At 39.3% G+C, this 19,277-nt stretch overlaps 4 protein-coding genes across 4 annotated transcripts; 2 read left to right on the plus strand and 2 right to left on the minus strand.

The window, feature by feature from the left end:
* Nucleotides 1-309: 309 nt before the first annotated feature.
* Nucleotides 310-6,190, minus strand: LOC142976987 (ribosome biogenesis protein BOP1 homolog). Its single transcript, XM_076120638.1, has 16 exons — nt 6,004-6,190; nt 5,649-5,756; nt 5,478-5,555; nt 5,019-5,316; nt 4,579-4,741; nt 4,151-4,292; nt 3,806-3,988; nt 3,504-3,659; nt 3,096-3,263; nt 2,700-2,874; nt 2,193-2,411; nt 1,871-1,974; nt 1,629-1,802; nt 1,220-1,365; nt 656-805; nt 310-496 (listed from the first exon to the last, which is right to left on the minus strand). The coding sequence occupies exons 1-16, from the start codon at nt 6,088-6,090 to the stop codon at nt 343-345; spliced, it is 2,505 nt and encodes an 834-aa protein (XP_075976753.1). The 5' UTR covers nt 6,091-6,190; the 3' UTR covers nt 310-342.
* Nucleotides 6,191-6,324: 134 nt separating this feature from the next.
* Nucleotides 6,325-10,603, plus strand: LOC142976988 (bolA-like protein 3). The gene is made up of 3 exons (XM_076120640.1): nt 6,325-6,556; nt 6,667-6,840; nt 10,209-10,603. The coding sequence occupies exons 1-3, from the start codon at nt 6,509-6,511 to the stop codon at nt 10,344-10,346; spliced, it is 360 nt and encodes a 119-aa protein (XP_075976755.1). The 5' UTR covers nt 6,325-6,508; the 3' UTR covers nt 10,347-10,603.
* A 379-nt stretch (nt 10,604-10,982) lies between these two features.
* On the plus strand, nt 10,983-13,634 carry eIF3f1 (eukaryotic translation initiation factor 3 subunit f1). Its single transcript, XM_076120865.1, has 5 exons — nt 10,983-11,137; nt 11,396-11,542; nt 12,197-12,420; nt 12,836-13,114; nt 13,383-13,634. Exons 1-5 carry the CDS (start codon nt 11,029-11,031, stop codon nt 13,455-13,457), a joined length of 834 nt encoding a protein of 277 aa, XP_075976980.1. The 5' UTR covers nt 10,983-11,028; the 3' UTR covers nt 13,458-13,634.
* A 137-nt stretch (nt 13,635-13,771) lies between these two features.
* On the minus strand, nt 13,772-19,218 carry LOC142977173 (DNA repair protein XRCC1-like). The gene is made up of 10 exons (XM_076120912.1): nt 19,037-19,218; nt 18,389-18,499; nt 18,060-18,146; nt 17,650-17,814; nt 17,208-17,430; nt 16,182-16,598; nt 15,676-15,820; nt 14,692-14,921; nt 14,128-14,411; nt 13,772-13,971 (listed from the first exon to the last, which is right to left on the minus strand). Exons 1-10 carry the CDS (start codon nt 19,085-19,087, stop codon nt 13,819-13,821), a joined length of 1,866 nt encoding a protein of 621 aa, XP_075977027.1. The 5' UTR covers nt 19,088-19,218; the 3' UTR covers nt 13,772-13,818.
* Nucleotides 19,219-19,277: the final 59 nt, after the last annotated feature.

A 19,277-nucleotide genomic window follows, 5' to 3' on the forward strand; every position in this document is an offset into this window, starting at 1 on the left:
ATACTGAAGTGGCCATGTCTCCCGCCAAAATACGAATAAATATTATGAGTTATGAGGACTGAGTAGATAATTAGATATCTTGTTCTCGTCTCACTTTTGCGACTTTTGTAAGATTTGTGTTAATATTACCTCTGTGTACTCCACCCCCTTGGGTAAAGACGTTGTTTTTATGAATCATTATATTTCATTGCATTATAACTCAGGTATTTTTTAATACGTTCTGCATTAGGTACATGATTATCAGATTCATGCAGTGTATTTAGGAAGTTCATTACAAAAAAAATAATTTTTAAAAGAAAATAAGTGGTATAGTCTTATAAGTAACGTTTATTTATATTTATTTTATGTGTACAATCGTAACGTGGAGTCCGCGCCGGCGGCGAGCAGCCACGGCTGCGTAGGGTGGAAGCGTACGTCCAGAACGCACAGCTCCTCGGCGCGACCTCCCGCACGGAGCTGCTTCAGCGGCACCAGTAGAGGGTTCTGAAGTAAATCACTGAAACAAAATATTGATTAATATTCACAGGAAAACCTGCAGGAATGACAGGATAAAGGTAAGATAAGCAAATAGGTTTGGTAGTGTAGCACCGGCAAACAATACGGGTTTTTGAAGGATTGGTACAATAGATAGAGTATAAAGTGTGTTGCGACGTACTTGTAGACCATGCCGTGCGACACGATGATGTTGTCGTCGTCGCCGGCGGACGCGAACAGCGGGTAGCGGCGGTGGAACGACACCGCGCGCACCGCGCCGCCGTGCAGCCGGAGCGTCTGGTACGGCTTCGACGACAGCTCCAGGTCGAACCTGCACAAGCACAATTTACATATATATTTGATCTTGATGATGTTCTCTAATAGCCCATTTTAATAACCCTTGTTCTTAATATTCATAAGAATAAAAATGAATATTTTATTCTTTAAAAAAAATGTTTATGTATCACAAGATATTAATTCGAGTTACTAAAATTTTAGAGTCGGAGCTGACATGTATTGTATTAGATTAATGTAATTTTTTTAGTTGCATTGAAGATGTAGAACCAGCCATTGATTGGTGTAATTAGCAGACAACGGTCAACCTAGTTTCAAGTTGCCTCAAGGCATTTGTAAATAGCTTTGAAATTGCCGTTATAACATACAATATATAATATGTAGAGCCAATTTATCATAATGTATACAATGGAACAAACTAGTAATGATCATATTATTATGTTCTACATACCATATACACTTCCTATCATACGAAGAGACGAGCAGGTTGTCTCCGGCGGGGTGCACGGCCATGTGACTGATCCACTGCGCGCCCGTCAGCAGCTTGCGCACCAGCTCCTGCTTCACCAGGTCGTACACACGCACCACGCGCTGAGTCTGTCAACATTTATTATTTAAACAATTATTTATTGGTCTCTCAATTATCTCCTTTGCTTGCAAAAATACTTTACCATTACACTATAGCTTGTATTGATTGTAGGGTGGCACAATATTTTAGACAACTGCATAAGGATCACGTTCATTGAAGTTTTTTTGACTATGAATGTTAGCTTTCGGTTGTGTTATTCGGTATTATAGGGAGTGTAGACTAGCTTTTACAATGCAAATGTTATAATGTTAGAGTAGAATGAGGTACTCACGGCCACAAAGAGCAGCGGTCGTGTGGGGTGGAAGAGCGCGCACTGCACCAGCCCCTTGGCCTTGGTGAAGGGCAGCTGCGAGCGGCGCCGCGACACCTGGTGCACCACCACGGCGCGCGACGCCCCGTCCCGCAGCGTCACGCACACGTAGTCGCCGCGCGCGTGCCACGCCACCTGCAGCACGGACACAGTCAACACCTGGCTCACAGCCCCGGCTACGTACAGTACAGAGAGATACGCACGTGCGTGACGGGCTTGAAGTGCGACACGGCGATCCTGATGCCGCGCGCCCACTCCTCCGGCGTCACGCGCTGCCACTCCACCGCTGATGACGTGCGCTCGTCCACTGATACACACAACACATTGTTATAACAACTATAGACAACACTACAATATATGTTTCAATAAAATAACTGGTCTTAATTCATTCATCATTGTCTAGTTAACATAATTACTGCGAATTTGATTAAAAAAGCATTTGTTTTATATACACAAATTGAAGACATACGGAAACCATTTACCTACATTATACACATTCTTAATTATCAAGTGTTAACATCTCACCTTGTACATCATGTTTCGGCGGCGGTTCCTCCAGCAGCTCATCGGTGCGCTTGGCGACACGGTGTGCTCCCACGTCATCTCCCGGGTTGATCAGCAGCAGGCGGTTGCCGAGCGCGGCCGCCACGAGGCTGAGCCCGGCCACCGGGATCCACGCCACGCGCGTCACCGGCTCCGGCAGAGTTATTGTACGGAGACAACGACCCGTGCTCGTCTCCCATACTACACACACAGGTCAATATTTCTATTGGTACAGCTGTTTGCAAAACATCTACTGGTTGTCTGACTTATTTTTGTCAAGTATAAATAATTGGTATAATTTGAGACAAGATAATATATTATGTAGAAAAGTGTTTATATGCGAATTCCAAATAAATTCTGCTTTGCCTTATATTTTGTACTAAGTCTGTCAGTTTAAGGATTAGAAATTTAATTAAAAAAAATTCAAATGATTTTTTAGTTGGAATAAAAACACTCAATAGATCTTGCATTTAAGTAAATTGTAGTTACCTCTAACGGTGGAGTCATCTCCCCCGGACACGACGTACTGTCCGGCGGGGTCGAAGTCCACGCTGCGCACGAGGCCGCTGTGTCCGCGCATCACCAGCGACTCCGTGGTGGGGAACGGCTGCAGGTCGCGGGGCGACGGCAGCTTCGGCACCAGGTCCTCCGGGGTTATCGTCAACTACAACATACAGCAAGTAAATTAATTATTATGTAGTTAACAAAAAAAAAAATTGTTAATTTCAGATGCTTTGTACGAAGTATAAGAAATATAGAACAGTTAAAGTTTGAAGAGAATTTTTGCTACCACTTTTATCTTGCTATGAGCAGCCTGAGCACCTGTAATGAAAGTCTATCAACGTCATAGATAAAGTTGTGTAATAGAATATTTTGAAACTCTACCCTCATCTTGATGGCTCTGGGCGCGAGGTACAGGTCGAGGCAGCGCAGGAAGCGCTCGCGGATGAACCGCTCGTAGGCGGGCACGGCGCGCAGGCTCGAGAACTGCGTGGGCAGGAACGTGTACTTGCGCTTCCACGGCGTCTCCGACAACTTGTTCCACTCTTTCAACTACAACATAAATATAATCGTTAGACAACTCACATTACATCATTTGATTCCCAACTAGGTAAAGCTTTGTATAGTGGTAACTTAATATTTTTCCCGGGTGGGCTCAAACCCGACACACGCGGCCCTACGGTTATTGCGGCGAGGTGACCACGTTAACCGCGATGCGCCAAGCGTGCAGGCAATAATGTTATTGGAAGATGTGCTTGTGGATGTCAGTGTGAGGAGCAATGTATAGTGTACCTCTTTAGAGTCGAGCAAGTACTCAGGAGGCGGGTTGTAGCTCTCGGCGTGCGAGGGCAGGGGGCGGCGCGGCGCGGGGATGTGCTTGTGGATGCCGCGGAGGCGCTGCTCCTCCTCCGCGCTTGTCGATCCCCACAGGTTGTAGAAGTTCTTCTCCTACAATATCATACAAATCGTTTTACAATACTGTCGTATAAATAAAAACTCAATGTTAAAATTGCATTGACAACATTGAAAGGTCATCATCATTGTTTTCTGAAGTAAAACTAAAATGGTTATTAACCACAACTGAATCTGCTCACCCTCTTTTTCCTCCTCTCTTCAGCGAGCTGTTTCCTAGTCTTGGTCCAGCCCATCTTGAGCGCGTGCACGATGCGTCCTATCTGTTGTTGTTCAGAGCGCGACGGCAGGAACGAACGCTTGTGGTCCGGGAACGCGCGCAGTGGCGTCTGCAGGACTTCTCTACTGAACCATTCCACCCACGGCTGGTAAATAATAGAAATAATTTAAATAAAATTGACTACAAAAACAGTTACTTATTAGGAAGACTGCGTCATTGCTGTTTGATTGATGACACAAAGTTAAAAAATCTCTATTAAAATTATATGAATACTAATCTCAATAGGCGGAATAACAGTTGCACATACTTGATATTCATCATGTGTAGGGTCGGGCACGTGACCCTCTCTCAGTCTGTGTATCAGTTCAAGATCTTGTTTGCTCAGCACCACGTCTTGTCCGGTGCTCGGGTCGCGTACTGTTCGCCAGAATTCTGGGTCTTCACATTTTCTGCAAAATAAGAGGGTTCCGGTAACAGTTAAAAGATGACATCTAATACTATTGTGTGGTTATACATATTTCATTAATTTAAAGCAGACATATTTTACTAAATTCAGTATGAAGCCACAGAATGTCGGATTGCAGTAAATAATTAGATTTTATGAAGCTCGGAGTCAGTACATAATATGGGAAAACACATAGAGATAGTCAATAGTTATCTTGATTTCTTAGTTGTTCAGGATCAAGGCTAAAATCAAGTTTTATTTAAATTCAAGTTTTCATTTTTGTTACTGACTTGAGGAACTCATCAATCTGGTCTCTCTGCGGCGGCTTGATGATGCGCTTGCCGTCGAGGTCGTAGCCAACGTGTGGATACTCGTTGTACCACCACATGGGCACGTCGCCGACTGTGTTGCGACGGTCCTCTTCGTCTGACGTGTCTCCGGACTCGTACTCATCTAACAGAAGAACAAAACCAACATGTATTTTTACAAATAACATTATGCACACCCAGGCATGGCAAATGAAATCTCTATCATAAAGCTACTCTCAGTTCAGAGCCCTGGGTTTCAGATTCACAATGATTACAAAAGTAATAACCTGCTAACACAAGTAGTAAACAATGAATAAAACTTTAATTAAGTCAGCTCCTCTTGAGAAGTACCTGATATCCCATGGTGAACAATTTTAACAAGATTATCATTTAGTCTTAATATTATATGAATTGAGTCTCACCTCTTTGTTCTACGGGCTGTAACTGGCGCACACTAGCCTTCTGTATAGTGTCAGCCAACTTATCAATACTGTCTGTTGTAGTCTTCTTGCCTTTGTCCTTCTTCACCTTCACCTTCTGCTTCTGCTTAGTTTTCTTCTTCTCAGTATCACTGTCACTGGCCCCTGACAGTGTCTGCGTGGGCCCTGACTCGGCTCCACTGTCCACACTATTCTCTGCATCATCGTCACTGTTTTCAGACCCTTCTTCACTGTCTTCTTCTCCTTCTGATTCATCATCAGCTTCTGAATCTGTTAATTCCTGTTAAAGAATGTGTTAATTTATTTGATTTCATAAAGAAAAGTATAAAAATATGTTAATAGCACAGTAAATAGTAGCTTGTTCATAGCTATGTTTAATGTTTGGTAAAATAGCAGCTTAAAAGTATTGCAGACACATAAATTTAATAAAAGAATACTTACTGAAGATTCATCTGAAGCACCATCTACTTGTTCATCCTCCCCTAGGGTGGAGTCAGCATCATCATTAAATAACACTCCCTACAAAAACCAAATCAATCATCAGAAAGAATTCAACTAGGTCAACATAAAAAATTGGAGGAGTAATATTTTTGAAATAATTAAATATATTACATCTTGTTCATGGTCTGAAGCAGCTTCCTCTTCATGTTCTGAGTCTGTGTCATCTGCTTCATCATCCAGTTGACCATTGATCAACTCCTCATTGTCTGATTCTTGTGACTGAAATTAACATTTCAAGTTCATTTGTATGTAATTTGTTGATAACGCACAGCATTCAGAACAGAATACTATTTATGGACATTGAATTGTTTAAATACTCATTAATGTAGACATTAACGATTTAAAACCCAGGAATTCTGTTTAAACTATTACGGGGGGTAAAAGCATGGATTTATTTGCGGGTTTTCAAAAGGTACACATGCTGTATGTTTACCGGCCGATTCGTGATCACTAAAACAATACTTACATCATCTGATACATTATCTGAAGTACCCTGTTTGGGCTCTTTGGAGTCAGCTTTTCGTTTAAGCAGTCCGTTTCTAAAAGGAGGCATTTTAACTTACAATAAATTGCATATTTTTCACAAACCTAATGAATCAACACGTGTTTTTGACTTAACAACAGACTGGTATGTCAATTGTCAAACTGTATTTGACGTTTAAGACAGAAGAAACTTTTAAACTGAAAGTAATCCATTTTGAATTCCAGCCTTTTAATACAGTTTACTAAGTGACAGGTTGAGATGTAGGAAATGTGTCGTCTTTACCGCATTTAAGTGATGGAACGCAATTCATTTATTTTTATTTTAGGTTATTTTTTGAATTGCGATTGGACCATTGAGGTCTTTTTCATATAAAATTAACCAAAAATCATCTAAATACAATTTAAATCTTCGTTCTTAGAATGACGTATTAAGTTACTCGTAAAGTTCTTTTTGTTTTTAAAGTATTCTATCAAAATAGTAAACAAAAATGTTTCGTAACTTAGTGAGAATATTTGAGCCTGTGCGGAATCACCTGGTAAGAGATGAACTTGGTCTTTAAGATATTCTGTTTTCTTGGTGCTGTCGCTATACTCGATTGATTTGTATTGTTTGTGTCCAAATAAAGAATGTAAATTGTGTTTGTAGTCTCGCGCGGCTGTGGCTAGTAGTGCCGGTGGTTCGTCACCAGGCAGTTCGGCGTTCGAGCGGAACAGTGTGACGAAAGAGGAACAACTTTCGGAGGCTCTGAAGCGCTCGCTGCCAGGCATCACTTACATCAGCGTTTCAGACATCTCTGGAGGTTGTGGCGCTATGTTTGAGGTATCTAGAAGAGTTATTCAATTAGCACCTCCATCTCTCCACCCTGCATTATATGCCTTTAAGTTGGAGTTAGTCTCACGGGCCAGTAGACCACTGCATTATATATTATACTGATATCCTGATGTTCAGGTGACATTCATTTGCAGGTGGCTGGCTATGAACTAGCTTCGACCTTCTGTAGAGAAAAAGGTAGAGGCGGCAGTAGTATTTATATTCAAAAAGGTATTAGGTATAAGGATCTCGGAATTATCAAAAACTTTGCACGTGCCAATGTTTTTGAGTGCTGTGGCATAGAAGTACTTGATATAAAGTTAATTGTAACATGCGTTTATCGTACGCCAACCTCAAAATCTGATCTTTTCTTGCAATATCTTGAAACATTACTACATAAACTTATATTTGAACGGACATTCTATAAATACAAAATTATTGTAGTTGGTGACATTAATATCAATACTTTTAAAAATAATAAACTAGTACAAGACCTACATGACATATTACATAGTTACAATTTAAAATTACACATTAATGAACCAACAAGATTAAATTCATGTATTGACCACATATTCAGCAACATCAAAAACTCTACGAGCCAAGTACTTAAACTCGGGTTATCTGATCATGACACCGCCCAGATGCTGTGCTTTCAACTAACAAAAAACTTATTTCGACCAACTAAATATTCTACATTTAATCGAGACTACTTGCAAGAGAATTTAAGTAAATTCCAAGACTGTCTTCGTAGTCTAAGTTTTGATAGTATGTACAATACAAAATCTCTAAACACGGCTTTCACCTGGTTTTATGAAGACTTTTGTTTGTTTTATAACCTTTGTTTTCCAAGAATTAAAAAGATGCGAGCTGTAAAATGTCGCGAACTGAAATGGATAACTAAGGGATTACGACAGAGTTGCAAAACGAAAAGAGATCTACGGTTCAACTACTACAAAAATCGAACAATGCAGAACAAAACTAGGTATCAAAATTATACAAAATTATTACGACGTTGTATGCATACTTCTCAAAAAGTCTTCAATGCTAGATTTATTGGTAACTCTAAAAATATTTGCAGAGCTGCCTGGAAAGTTATTAATGACGATTTGGAAAACAATTTTAACCGAGACTATATAAAAGAAATACAAGAAGACAATAATCTCATACATGACCCCTATAAAATAGCATGTCATTTTAACCAATATTTTGTAGAACTGGCCAATGGCAATAAGACCAACTTACACAACACTAACAACAATCATACCTCTAGCAGTATGTTTTTAATCCCCTTTAGTCAGCAAGAAGTCAGAGACATTATTATATCTCTCAATAATACAAATTCTGTGGGTTACGATGACATTGCTACTAATATTATTAAGAAATGCGTTAACCTCTTGGTGCCTCATTTAACATATTTAATTAATTTATCTTTTGAAGAAGGTACCTTCCCAGAGTCTCTGAAAAAGTCTGTAGTCAAGCCACTATTTAAAAAAGGAGATAAAACCAAAATATCAAACTACAGGCCAATAACGTTGATACCTATATTCTCAAAGGTGTTTGAAAAGGCCATGCAAAAAAGACTAGTCGCATATTTGGACAAGTTTAAAATACTAAAAAGCGAACAGAATGGATTCCAAAAAGGAAAATCCACGACTCTTGCAGCATTTAATTTAATGAATAATGTCATTCAAAATCTTGATAAAAAAAAACCGACCACAGTTATCTTTTTTGACATGTCAAAAGCATTTGACTTCGTTTCGCATAAAATCCTATTAGAAAAACTAAGTAATTACGGTATAAGAGGTCCAGCTCTGGAATGGACGAAAAGCTATCTGCAAAACCGAAAACAGTGTGTGGAAATTACTTGTATGGGAGCAGATTCTTCCATACGACAAGAACGGTCTAACTATTTAATTAATTCGTATGGAGTTCCTCAAGGAAGCGTTCTTGGGCCACTGTATTTCTTAATTTACATTAATGATTTACCTGACATTACATCTTATAATTGCATTCTATTCGCTGATGACATATCTATTATTTTGACATACAACAATCTTCTTAACTATGACAATGAAATAAATACGACAGTAGGTAAAGTTATACAATGGTTAGAGAGTAATAACTTACAGGCCAATATAGGTAAAACAAACTATATACAATTTCAAACTCATGGATCACAGATAGTTCAAAGACATATTGCATATAATGGCACAAAAATAAATGAAACATCTGATACAAAATTTCTAGGACTAACACTGGATAAATACTGTGACTGGCGGAAACATATTGAGGGTGTATGTAAAAAGGTCAATAGTTTTGTATTTGTCTTAAATAGGCTCAGATTAACATCGACACGACAGACAGTACTAACAGCATACTACGGTTATGTTAGTTCCACCTTAACATACGGTTTGATATTATGGGGCAACTCAACTGATGCCGTTAGAGCGTTTTTGGCACAAAAAAGATGTATCAGAGCAATGATTGGAATTCCCTCCTGGGAATCCTGTAAGCCGTACTTTAAAGAGTTAAAAGTGTTGACTCTACCAGGCATGTACATATTTGAAATCTGCAACTTTGTTAAAAATAATATAAACCTATTTACAAAAGCTAAAGATTTATATCCTAGAAATACTAGAAATGGACAACGGCTAGTTCTAGAATTTACCCCACGAACAACCCTTATACAAAAGAACTGTTACGCAATGTGTATTAAAGTGTTCAATAAGTTACCCTCTCACATTCAAGAACTACCTATATCGCTATTTAAACGCAAACTTAAAAAAATATTATTGGAAAGAAATATATACTCAATAAATGAATGGCTCCAAAGCAAAATAAATTAAGTATGTGTAAAACTGTATAAAAGCCAAGCAATATATTGTTGTAAATCATTAAGTTCTTGACATTGTTATTGTAATTTGTATTTATTAGACACTATTTAATTTTAAGACACTATTTGAATTCTGAGACTTTACTTTAATTGATAATATAATAACTTTAATTCGTAATAATTGTAATAATTTTGATTGTAATTTCTATGACACTTTTATAAAATAATTCACATACCTTTTCGAGGTTAAATAGATATAGCACTTTTATAATAATATAGTAACACCATTATGTACTCTATTTTGTTGTGAATAAATGACTTTTGACTTTTGACTTTTTGGTGACATTGATAAAAAAATTGTACAAAAGCATAACATATTATCAAGAGAGTGACAAGCATTCTTTATCTTTTTATTTCTATATACATGAAACAAAATAAAGTGGATTTTCTTTGTATGTCTTCAATTTAGGTACCTTATATTATGTAGTTAATGTTTAAGCTCAATAATATAAGTTTACTTATTTACATGTAATTCTTTCAGGTGAATGTAGAGGCCAAGGAGTTCATTGGTTTGAACCGTGTGAAGCAACATCGACTAGTGACTGACTCCTTGAAGAGTGAGATAGCAGAAATGCATGGCATCCGCATTCACACCACACCATCACCTGAGAACAAATAACCAATGTTAAAATGCACACTGTAAATAGTAATGTTAGAAAGATATTAAAATAATGGCTATACCTTCAGTTAGACAGGAAAACTGATGAAGGGTTTGTTTTCTAGACCCTCAATTAAAGATATCATGTGATTTTTTTGTTGATAGTAATGTCTCATTACAGTAAATCTAGATGTTAGTTTGTTCTGTTGATAAGTTATTGTTATTTATATTGTAAGACCCAAATTATATTAGTTACCAATATATTTTTTAAAATGGCATGTGTTGTATTATTTTATCCAAGAACATTATTTTGCTCTGTGATTTACATCAATGAACACTGTTGAGCAAAATTTTTTTTACATTTAACATGATAGCAGGGCGTTTATAGCTTTCCTCGGCCACTCTACAAAACAAAACACCGCCACCAACGCACGATCATGAAGTCCCAGCTAGACCGTGTGGCCTTTTTATGTATAGGTATCAATAGAGTGTTCAAATCAATACTCATACTATGGAGGCCTTTTTTTTAGATCAAAGTAATGCTAATAATTTTATTATGCTGAAATAATTATTATGAAATTATGTATTATGTACTAACAGCACCAACCGACACGACCTTATGCTAAAGGTGTGGCTCAACCAAAATGTTTATTTTGGCGGACTTGGAACGTGATTGCAGTATTTGTCATTTCTTGTTTCCAACATGGCGCTTAACTTAAGTGTCAAGATTCACCCCGTGGTATTATTTCAAATTGTAGACGCTTACGAGCGCCGAAATGCTGATTCTCACAGAGTTATCGGTACCTTATTGGGTAAGTAATATTACCACAACCTTTACTGGATACAAATTTGCATAATTAGATGGAATCTGATGACTTGTTGGCGACGTCATGCTTTCATTGATTTTGCATTGTATTACATATTACCGTGCTGCTTCTAGCATTTGATGCAAGATTAGGTGTCTCCCGCCTGAATTACAGTGTAACTCGTATTTTGCAAGGGTATTTGTGCAAGTTGATAAGCATTAAAAGCGGAAAATTTGAGGTTATGTATGTTGTTATGATGCAAAGGCACCAGCGACAAGGGGGTGGTGGAAGTGACGAACTGCTTCTGCGTGCCGCACAAGGAACATGCCGACCAGGTGGAGGCCGAGCTCAACTACGCCATGGACGTGTATGAGCTGAACAGGCGCGTCAACGCCTCGGAAAACATTGTCGGTAAGTTGTCTGTTAAGTATGAAGGTTCTTATTTTTTTGTTATTTCAGTGTTAGATGTGTACTAAAATACCTATATGAATGAGCTTATCACTGATAACGATACTGGTACTATTTGCTATATATATCTAGGAAAGTTGACTACTGTGTAACAATTGGCATGCCAGTGAACCCCTCTTATTTCTGTAAAAGTTATTGATATTGCAAAGATATTTGATAGTGTGACAATGATTAGATTAATATTAGCACACAGGAAATTTTATTCTTTGGATTAACAACACCTTGTACTGTGGCAAGACTTCATAAAGATAATGCTGCAGGCTGAAACTAGTTTATGTTAGAAAAAGTTAAATAATCCATCAAGCTTGAATTCTTCGGATGAAAATTAGCATAAAACACAGCAGTAAGATTTAAAAGGATAGTTCTTCAAGTATGTCCTGTTCTGATTTTTCTGTTTTATTGTAACATCATTTGGCTGTTACACTAACAGATTATATATTTAGTAAACTCGTATTTCATGAAACAAGGAACCTACTTAGCTGTAGTACTGCGAAGCTGTTATGATTTGTATTTTAAAATAATGTACTTATATATATAAAAAGTAGCACCGGAATCATTGAAGCACTTAGAATCTGATCATTTAACTGTGTATTCCAGGCTGGTGGGCAACAGGCAACGAGGTGACGAACCACTCGTCGGTGATCCACGAGTACTACTCGCGCGAGTGCCGCGAGCCCGTGCACGTGACGCTGGACACGTCGCTGCAGGGCGCGCGCATGGGCCTGCGCGCCTACGTGTGCGTGGCGCTGGGCGTCCCGCGCGGGAAGCTCGGCTGTATGTTCACGCCCATCGATGTCTCACTCACCTGCTACGAGCCTGAGGTAAATGTGCAGTGGTTGTTAAACTATCATATAAATATAAATATAATAACCATATTGCAATGAATCCATAAGTAATATAATCAAAAGACTTATTGTGTATTTTGGGAGACAATGTAGAGGCCATGTTACAGCTGCAATTGTTGGAAATTGTAATAAATTTTTGTTTACTGAAATAAATAAATAAATGAAGCATACAAAAACAGGAAATGTTTCATACAATGTAACACACATAAGTTCAACTATTGAAAACCAAAGAGAGAGATGCAGTAAATTAGAGTTTAATTCTTTCGACTTTCCCCATGAGGCATAGTCATAGGCATAGTCGCCTCGAGTGACTGAAGCCTCGAAAAATTGAAGATAAAAAAAAAACTATTGAAAACATATTAGTAAAGCTGTGTTTTTTTTTTCATTTCAGATTGTAGGTCTTAACCTCTGCCAGAAGACCATGGGTGGCGGTGGTCGCTCACGACAGGTGCAGCCGATGCTCGACCTAGCACAGGTGGCTGAAGCAGCATCCAAGCTGTCATCCCTGCTGGACCAGGTGCTGGCCTACGTGGAGGAGGTGCTGGCTGAGAGGACAGAGCCCAACAACGAGGCTGGACGACAACTGTTGGAGCTGGTCAACTCTGTGCCGAACTTGTCGGCTGATACATTTGCTGATGCCTTCGCTTCCAGTGTTAAGGACTTGCTTATGGTAAGTCTTGTTAACTTATTGTGTATGAACTGGAAATTAGTGTGCATTCAGTAACAAAATTCCGAGGTTCGATGTGAATGTTAAACAGGTTGACTTTACCATTTCATTCTTACCTGACATGTAAAGCCCAAAGCGCATTAATTGATTATTTCAACTATTTTCAGGCTTTTTTACTATGGTGTGGTAATTCTTTCTCCATATAATGCAGAAAAATACTTCTCATATAGTTGGGAACTAATTATTCAACTTGCATCTGTCTCACTTCCAGGTGGTGACGCTGGCGCAGCTGATCAAGACACAACTGCAGCTGAACGAGAAGCTCACGCTGCTCACGTCGCAGTGAGAGCTGCTGGGGCGCAGCGACGCCGCGCCCTACCACTCACTGCGATGAACCACACCGGAGCACGTCACACACGCGCTACACTACATGTGAATATGATTATATTTGATTAACATCCCAATTGGAGGTTTTATTTAAGATCTTATGTATTATTTAAAATAATAAAGGGTTACACTTCAAGTTTAGTTGTGATTTACATTTTCAGAGTGATAGCTAATAAATAATTATAAATTATAATATTAAAATTTGAAAGCGACTTAGATACTGGTGAATTGAATAAAAAAAGAGGCTATTTTGCAAGTCAAACTACAGTGATGATAATAAAATGATTTATTAGCCCCCAACTGGAGGTCCGCGTGTCAGGTCAGTCAGGCGGCAGTAGTTCCCCGGCGCGGTGGCAGCGAGCGAGCCACGCCGCCGTCACGCGCCGGGCACTGGGCAGTGCACCCGCGCTTGTGTCAGTAGCGCGCGCCTGTATGATGTAGTCTACTGTACTGTCCTCGTCTAACTCTGACAACTGAAATATACAAAATAAATTATAGCTAAATGATTTGAACGAGGATCCGACTATACATATAAAACTAGTAAATCAAGAAGTTTGATGTAGGACAATGTTATATAAAAGACTAGCCACAAGAATTTATATTCATAAGATTAAAGCCTAGTCACTGACCTGCATTACAAGTCCTCCATAAGCCTTCACGTATCTAGCGAGTGTATCAACCTCTTCATCATCCGCGTCGATCGCGAACGTGTACCCATCGAAGAAGTTAGGCAGTGCTCCTCCGAACTGCGGCACTTCGACGTCGGCCGCCTCGTCCTCGTCCGTGGCGGGACCCTCCTCCAGCACCGTGGTGTGGGGGACGCGCGGAGGACTCGCGCGTTTGGCATCAGTTGCTAGTTGTTTCGCCTTTTGCTTTTGTAGTACCTTCTCGATTTCATCGTCTGTGTCACATTCTGTGGAAAAGAAATTATATTTTATAAAAAAGTTATATTGAATTAATTATTATTTGAGATATCGATTAACGTGTCTTAAATACAACGATAATCATTTGCTGATTCCTTTTAATTTGTAATAAATTTGATTACCTTTACTTAAAACTTTTTTGTGAAAATGAACTTGCTGTAAACAATCTATGTTTGTAGTATGTTCGTGTTAGGGCACATTAGGTCAAAAATATTTAATTAATTATTTATTAAGTCCATAACGTGTAAGTAAATATTTATGAATAACTACCAGTACTAGAGTCCTGTTTTCTGGGAGGTGTTTTCTCTCTCGCGGGTCGCTTTGTCTTGCTCGCGGGAGGTTCAGGCTGGCGGTACTTGTTCTCGGTGGCGAACCACTGCCACGGCAGGCGGCGGCGCCGCGCGCTGCACTGCAGCACCCACTCGGCCAGCACCACGGGCACCGCGGCGCCGCCCGCCGCGCGGACTGCGCGGAGCTTCGGCGTGTTGGGGAATGCGCAACTGAATGGAACAATTACGATGAAATTGAAGTTAGTTACGCTAAAATACTGCTGCTTGTAAAGTTACACCAAATTCTGTTCAGTATTTTTTTGAGTTATTCATATTCATTCATACAATACATAATATCACGCCTTTTTCTCGTAGTCGTAGGCAGAGAACAAAGGACACCACATACATTGTCATACAGAACCGCCCAGTTATTCAGTACCAGTATAAATCCTTTGCACTCAAAATAATAGTTAGATTTTAGATAGGTTAGAATAAAAACAACACAATTGTAGGGTATACTGTATCACTGGGCGTCGTAGGCACCGGGACGATCTCCGGCCCCCGTGACGCGGACCTGTGGGCGGCGGAGGCGGAACGCTCCGTCGCCTGGACAGGGAACAGGTCCGAGAGGTGGGGGTGTGCTGTGTGTTCCTGGCATGCCCCCTTGAAGTGGAGAGCTAGGGGGGGGCAATCTCCATGCCCGCCCCCGCTCGAAGGTGGGCCCGCATCCAAGGCGGGCTGTCACCGGCTGGGACGCGGAGTATCCAATTGGAGGTACCGTGTCCTGGCCACTTTATGGTGACTATTGAAGGAACACCGTCAGGTTTTTAGTCGGTATGCCCAAATTTAAAGCCGGAACGCCTAGCCGGCGGGAGAGCCCGACAGACCCCCGCTTCCTCCCTGGAGCGGGACATGCAGTAATGCATTTTCCTGACGAGAAAAAAAAAAAAAAAAAAAAATGTTATACTGTATCTCATAGACTCACATAAGATGTGTACACGTGGGTCCCCAGTCGCGCTCGACGCGGGCCCCCATGGCGAGCGCGGTGTTGCGGACGGTGGCGCGCTGCGGGTTCTCGTAGCCGCTCAGCACCAGCACCACGTCCTTTAATATTGTGTTCGGGTCTTCTGCTGCACGACACATATCACAATACCGTCGGTTAAAACACCTGGTTATTACTTTTTACACCATATAAACGAGCATTTAATGTCAAAGAGAGCAGTAATGCCATTCCTTACCAGAGTAAAGATAAAAGCAGAAGTAAGAGTAACAAAAAGAAAGAGATTATTAATACGCCATTACTGTTATTAATACACAAAGTTACGAGAAAATAAAAAAAATATATCGAAGCAAATTGTTCAGGAATTAAAATAAACAGAAACCATCCAGCAACTAGCCTTAAATTTGGATCTAGGGATGGACCTTAAATTCTTTGAAATGTTGCTAAAAGTGGTTTAAGTGAAACCAAATCAATTGTTTTTAATATCATACCTTCATCACTTTCAGCGCTACTGACGCGCGCCCTTTTCCTATCATCAGTCCACTGTTCACTTCTCTCACCAGAACTATTCACTTTCTTTGCCGGAGGTGATTCGTTCGGTGGCGTGTCACTCTTCACTCGCTTCCTTGCTTTCGGCTGATCTTTTCTCTCATGTTTTCCTTGTACTTTGTTCTTGTCCTCCTTGTCTCGCATGTCTTTATGTCGTTGTACCACCTGGTCTATCTTGGCGTGTGGTTTCTCATCATCATCAGTGTATAACAGTGTGTCTCTAGTTCTGTCTAACTTGCTGTCTGATGCTGGGACGTCTCGCTTTACAGTTGGCTTACTGATTGGAGTTTTCATCAACTTTGTTGATGTATCCGGTATGTTTTTCAAAGCTTGTGATGTTGCTTGCCTTATTTTTGCACCTGAAGTAGTTTAACAAAATGAAAATTTTATCATACATCAATAAAATTACGCTTTTTTTCCATATGGTTAGACAGAGAGCAAAGAATGTTACATTAGTATGGTCTGTATAAGTGACTAGTATATCATTATATACTCTACTTTAATAGTTCACATTATCTATATATTAGACTTGACATACATTAAACCTTGTGATAAATTATAATGGATATTATAGTGACAGATCAATTACATTGGAATGGGAATTAACAATGCATTGTATGATTACTCATTATGTGATTATAGTTCTAAAAGGAAAATAATGAGGAAAAAGTCAGGGAAATTATAAATGCTAATAGGTTTTTATAAGAATGCAAAATATAAAACTTGCATTAGGTCAGCATACTACGTTTAGCCTAAACACTCTTGTTTTAAAGTGGAGACACCTACCCAGCAGTGGGACAGGACAGCGACATCCCACTAATATGAATGCGAAAGTTTGTAAAGAAGGATGGATGGATGGATGTCTGTTACTCTGACACGCAAATAGTACTAAACATAGGATACTTTTTACTCCGGGAATTTTATTTAGGCGGACGAAGTCGCCGGCAAAAGCTAGTTAAATATAATACCAGTATCAGAGTTGCTGCTCTGTGAGTCAGAATTCTTCTGCAGATGTTTAGCGAACAGCTCCCCGGGGCGGAAGTCGTCCTCATCAGAAGAGAACGTGTCGAGTGCGAGCGTGCGCGCCGGGACCGCGGTCAGGGGGACTTCGGACTGCGGAGCTGTGGCTGTCGGGGCGGGGGGGTCTGTGCCGTCGCCTGACTCGTTGATGTGGATGAATGATAATCCATACTGTGGAGAACAAGGTTTATATTATATTACCAAGTGACATCTCTGTGTTGCAGCAATTTGAATGCCATGGATATGATCACTGGATAGTGGACATCTGTCTTATATTTATAGGGACCTAAGGCTGTCAATATGGCACTGAAACTTTGAAACCACAAACACACAAAGCATGGATACACAGTTGATGATTACTAGATGTTAGAGTTTCAAGTAGTGTGTCACCTTGCAGTGTTTATTATAAGGCTGCGTGCAGACGACCCGTACACGGTCCCAGCGCTGCAGGCGCGCTTCAGCGAGCTGTTCCGCGCTGAACGAGCGCACGCGCTCCACCGGCACGTCGCGCCGGGACTCCGCCGCCGACACCAGCACGCAGCTTGGAACCAACACCTGGATGAAGACCACTTAATTGAATAATGCCTGGTTTCTGAGGCACATTATTTTAACAGTAGTTTATCTAATTCATACGATCATATGTATATGACCTTAAACACTATTGAATCGATAAACTACTGCTCAGAAACCAGGGTTAGTCATCTAGTTTATTAGATATTAGATGATTCTGATTTCTATCTTATCTTTCACAAATATTTAGAGTTTTGTTTCTGTGTGAAAATATAGGTAAGTACACAAACCTGGTCTTGATCATTTCCTTTCTCTGAGCGAGACACCAGCACTTCTACGAATGCTGCATGGTATGCTCCAATCTGCACTGAATTTATCTAAACAAAAATAAAAAATAATATTTAAAGTATATACCTAATACCAAATTTATACACTACTAATATTATAATTACAAAAGTTGTGACAACTTTTTCACACAAATTATTGAATGGATCGCTAAAATTTTGTAGAACCACAGTTTATAACATGGATAAACAAATAGTTTACTTTTTATTGATATTTCTACAAAAGTACATCAACCCTGCTAGGAAGGGAATAGATAGTATAAACATGATCATACCTTCACAGCTTTATTTAACTGCAGTAAGACAGAGCACTGAGACTCTCCCTTCTTGCACAGCCACTTCTTCTTGCTCACCTCCAGTGCTAGCAGGTTACTGGCTGGATGTTCCTGAACAAAATATAATGATAGACATTAAACTGAATGATATGATAATGTTCCATATAGACTAATATGGGAGAATGTAAAATAGTTTGCATTCTTGCTATATTATGAGTACACTATTTAGTAATTCAGTGGTCATAGGCAATCAAACTGATGGTAGAAATAAATAACAAATACTCTAGTTCTTCTCTAGTTCATAAGTCATAGTTTTATATAAATTCATCTGATATTAAAATTTAAGCGCTTAGATAAATACTGTAAGTTTGTACGAGTTAATAAAAATAAATAGACCTATAAGTTAGATGCACAAAAATATAAATTCATAATCAAAACAAATTCACACTATAAATAGCAGATGAATCATAACAATATTGTCATCAGGTTTGTGTACTGAAAAATGTCGATAAAACTCCACTGCAGTGGTACAAATATGTGGTTAAATATATAAGCTTTTTGTGGATACATAGTATGCTTACTTTTAAGTACAAACTTTCAAACAATATTGAATAAAGTTAAAGGTTATAAAATTTCAATAATACTTACTGGGTCTTCACTACTGAAGCTAACGACATAATCTATTTTCACACGAGGCATTGTTCATCAGTGTCTATAAACTATTAACAGTATATTTGACTAGTATCTTCAGAAAATGTAAACACCGTTCGACCTGTTTTGATTTCGTTACTTTCGGTGCGAAATTTGGCAGTTTGACAGTTTTGACATTGACACTTGACATACGAATTGTTATGACTTTCGTTTTGTTCGTTCAAAAATGTTACGATAC

The sequence above is a fragment of the Anticarsia gemmatalis genome, chromosome 12 (assembly GCF_050436995.1).
Source record: "Anticarsia gemmatalis isolate Benzon Research Colony breed Stoneville strain chromosome 12, ilAntGemm2 primary, whole genome shotgun sequence".
Taxonomy (NCBI): domain Eukaryota; kingdom Metazoa; phylum Arthropoda; class Insecta; order Lepidoptera; family Erebidae; genus Anticarsia; species Anticarsia gemmatalis.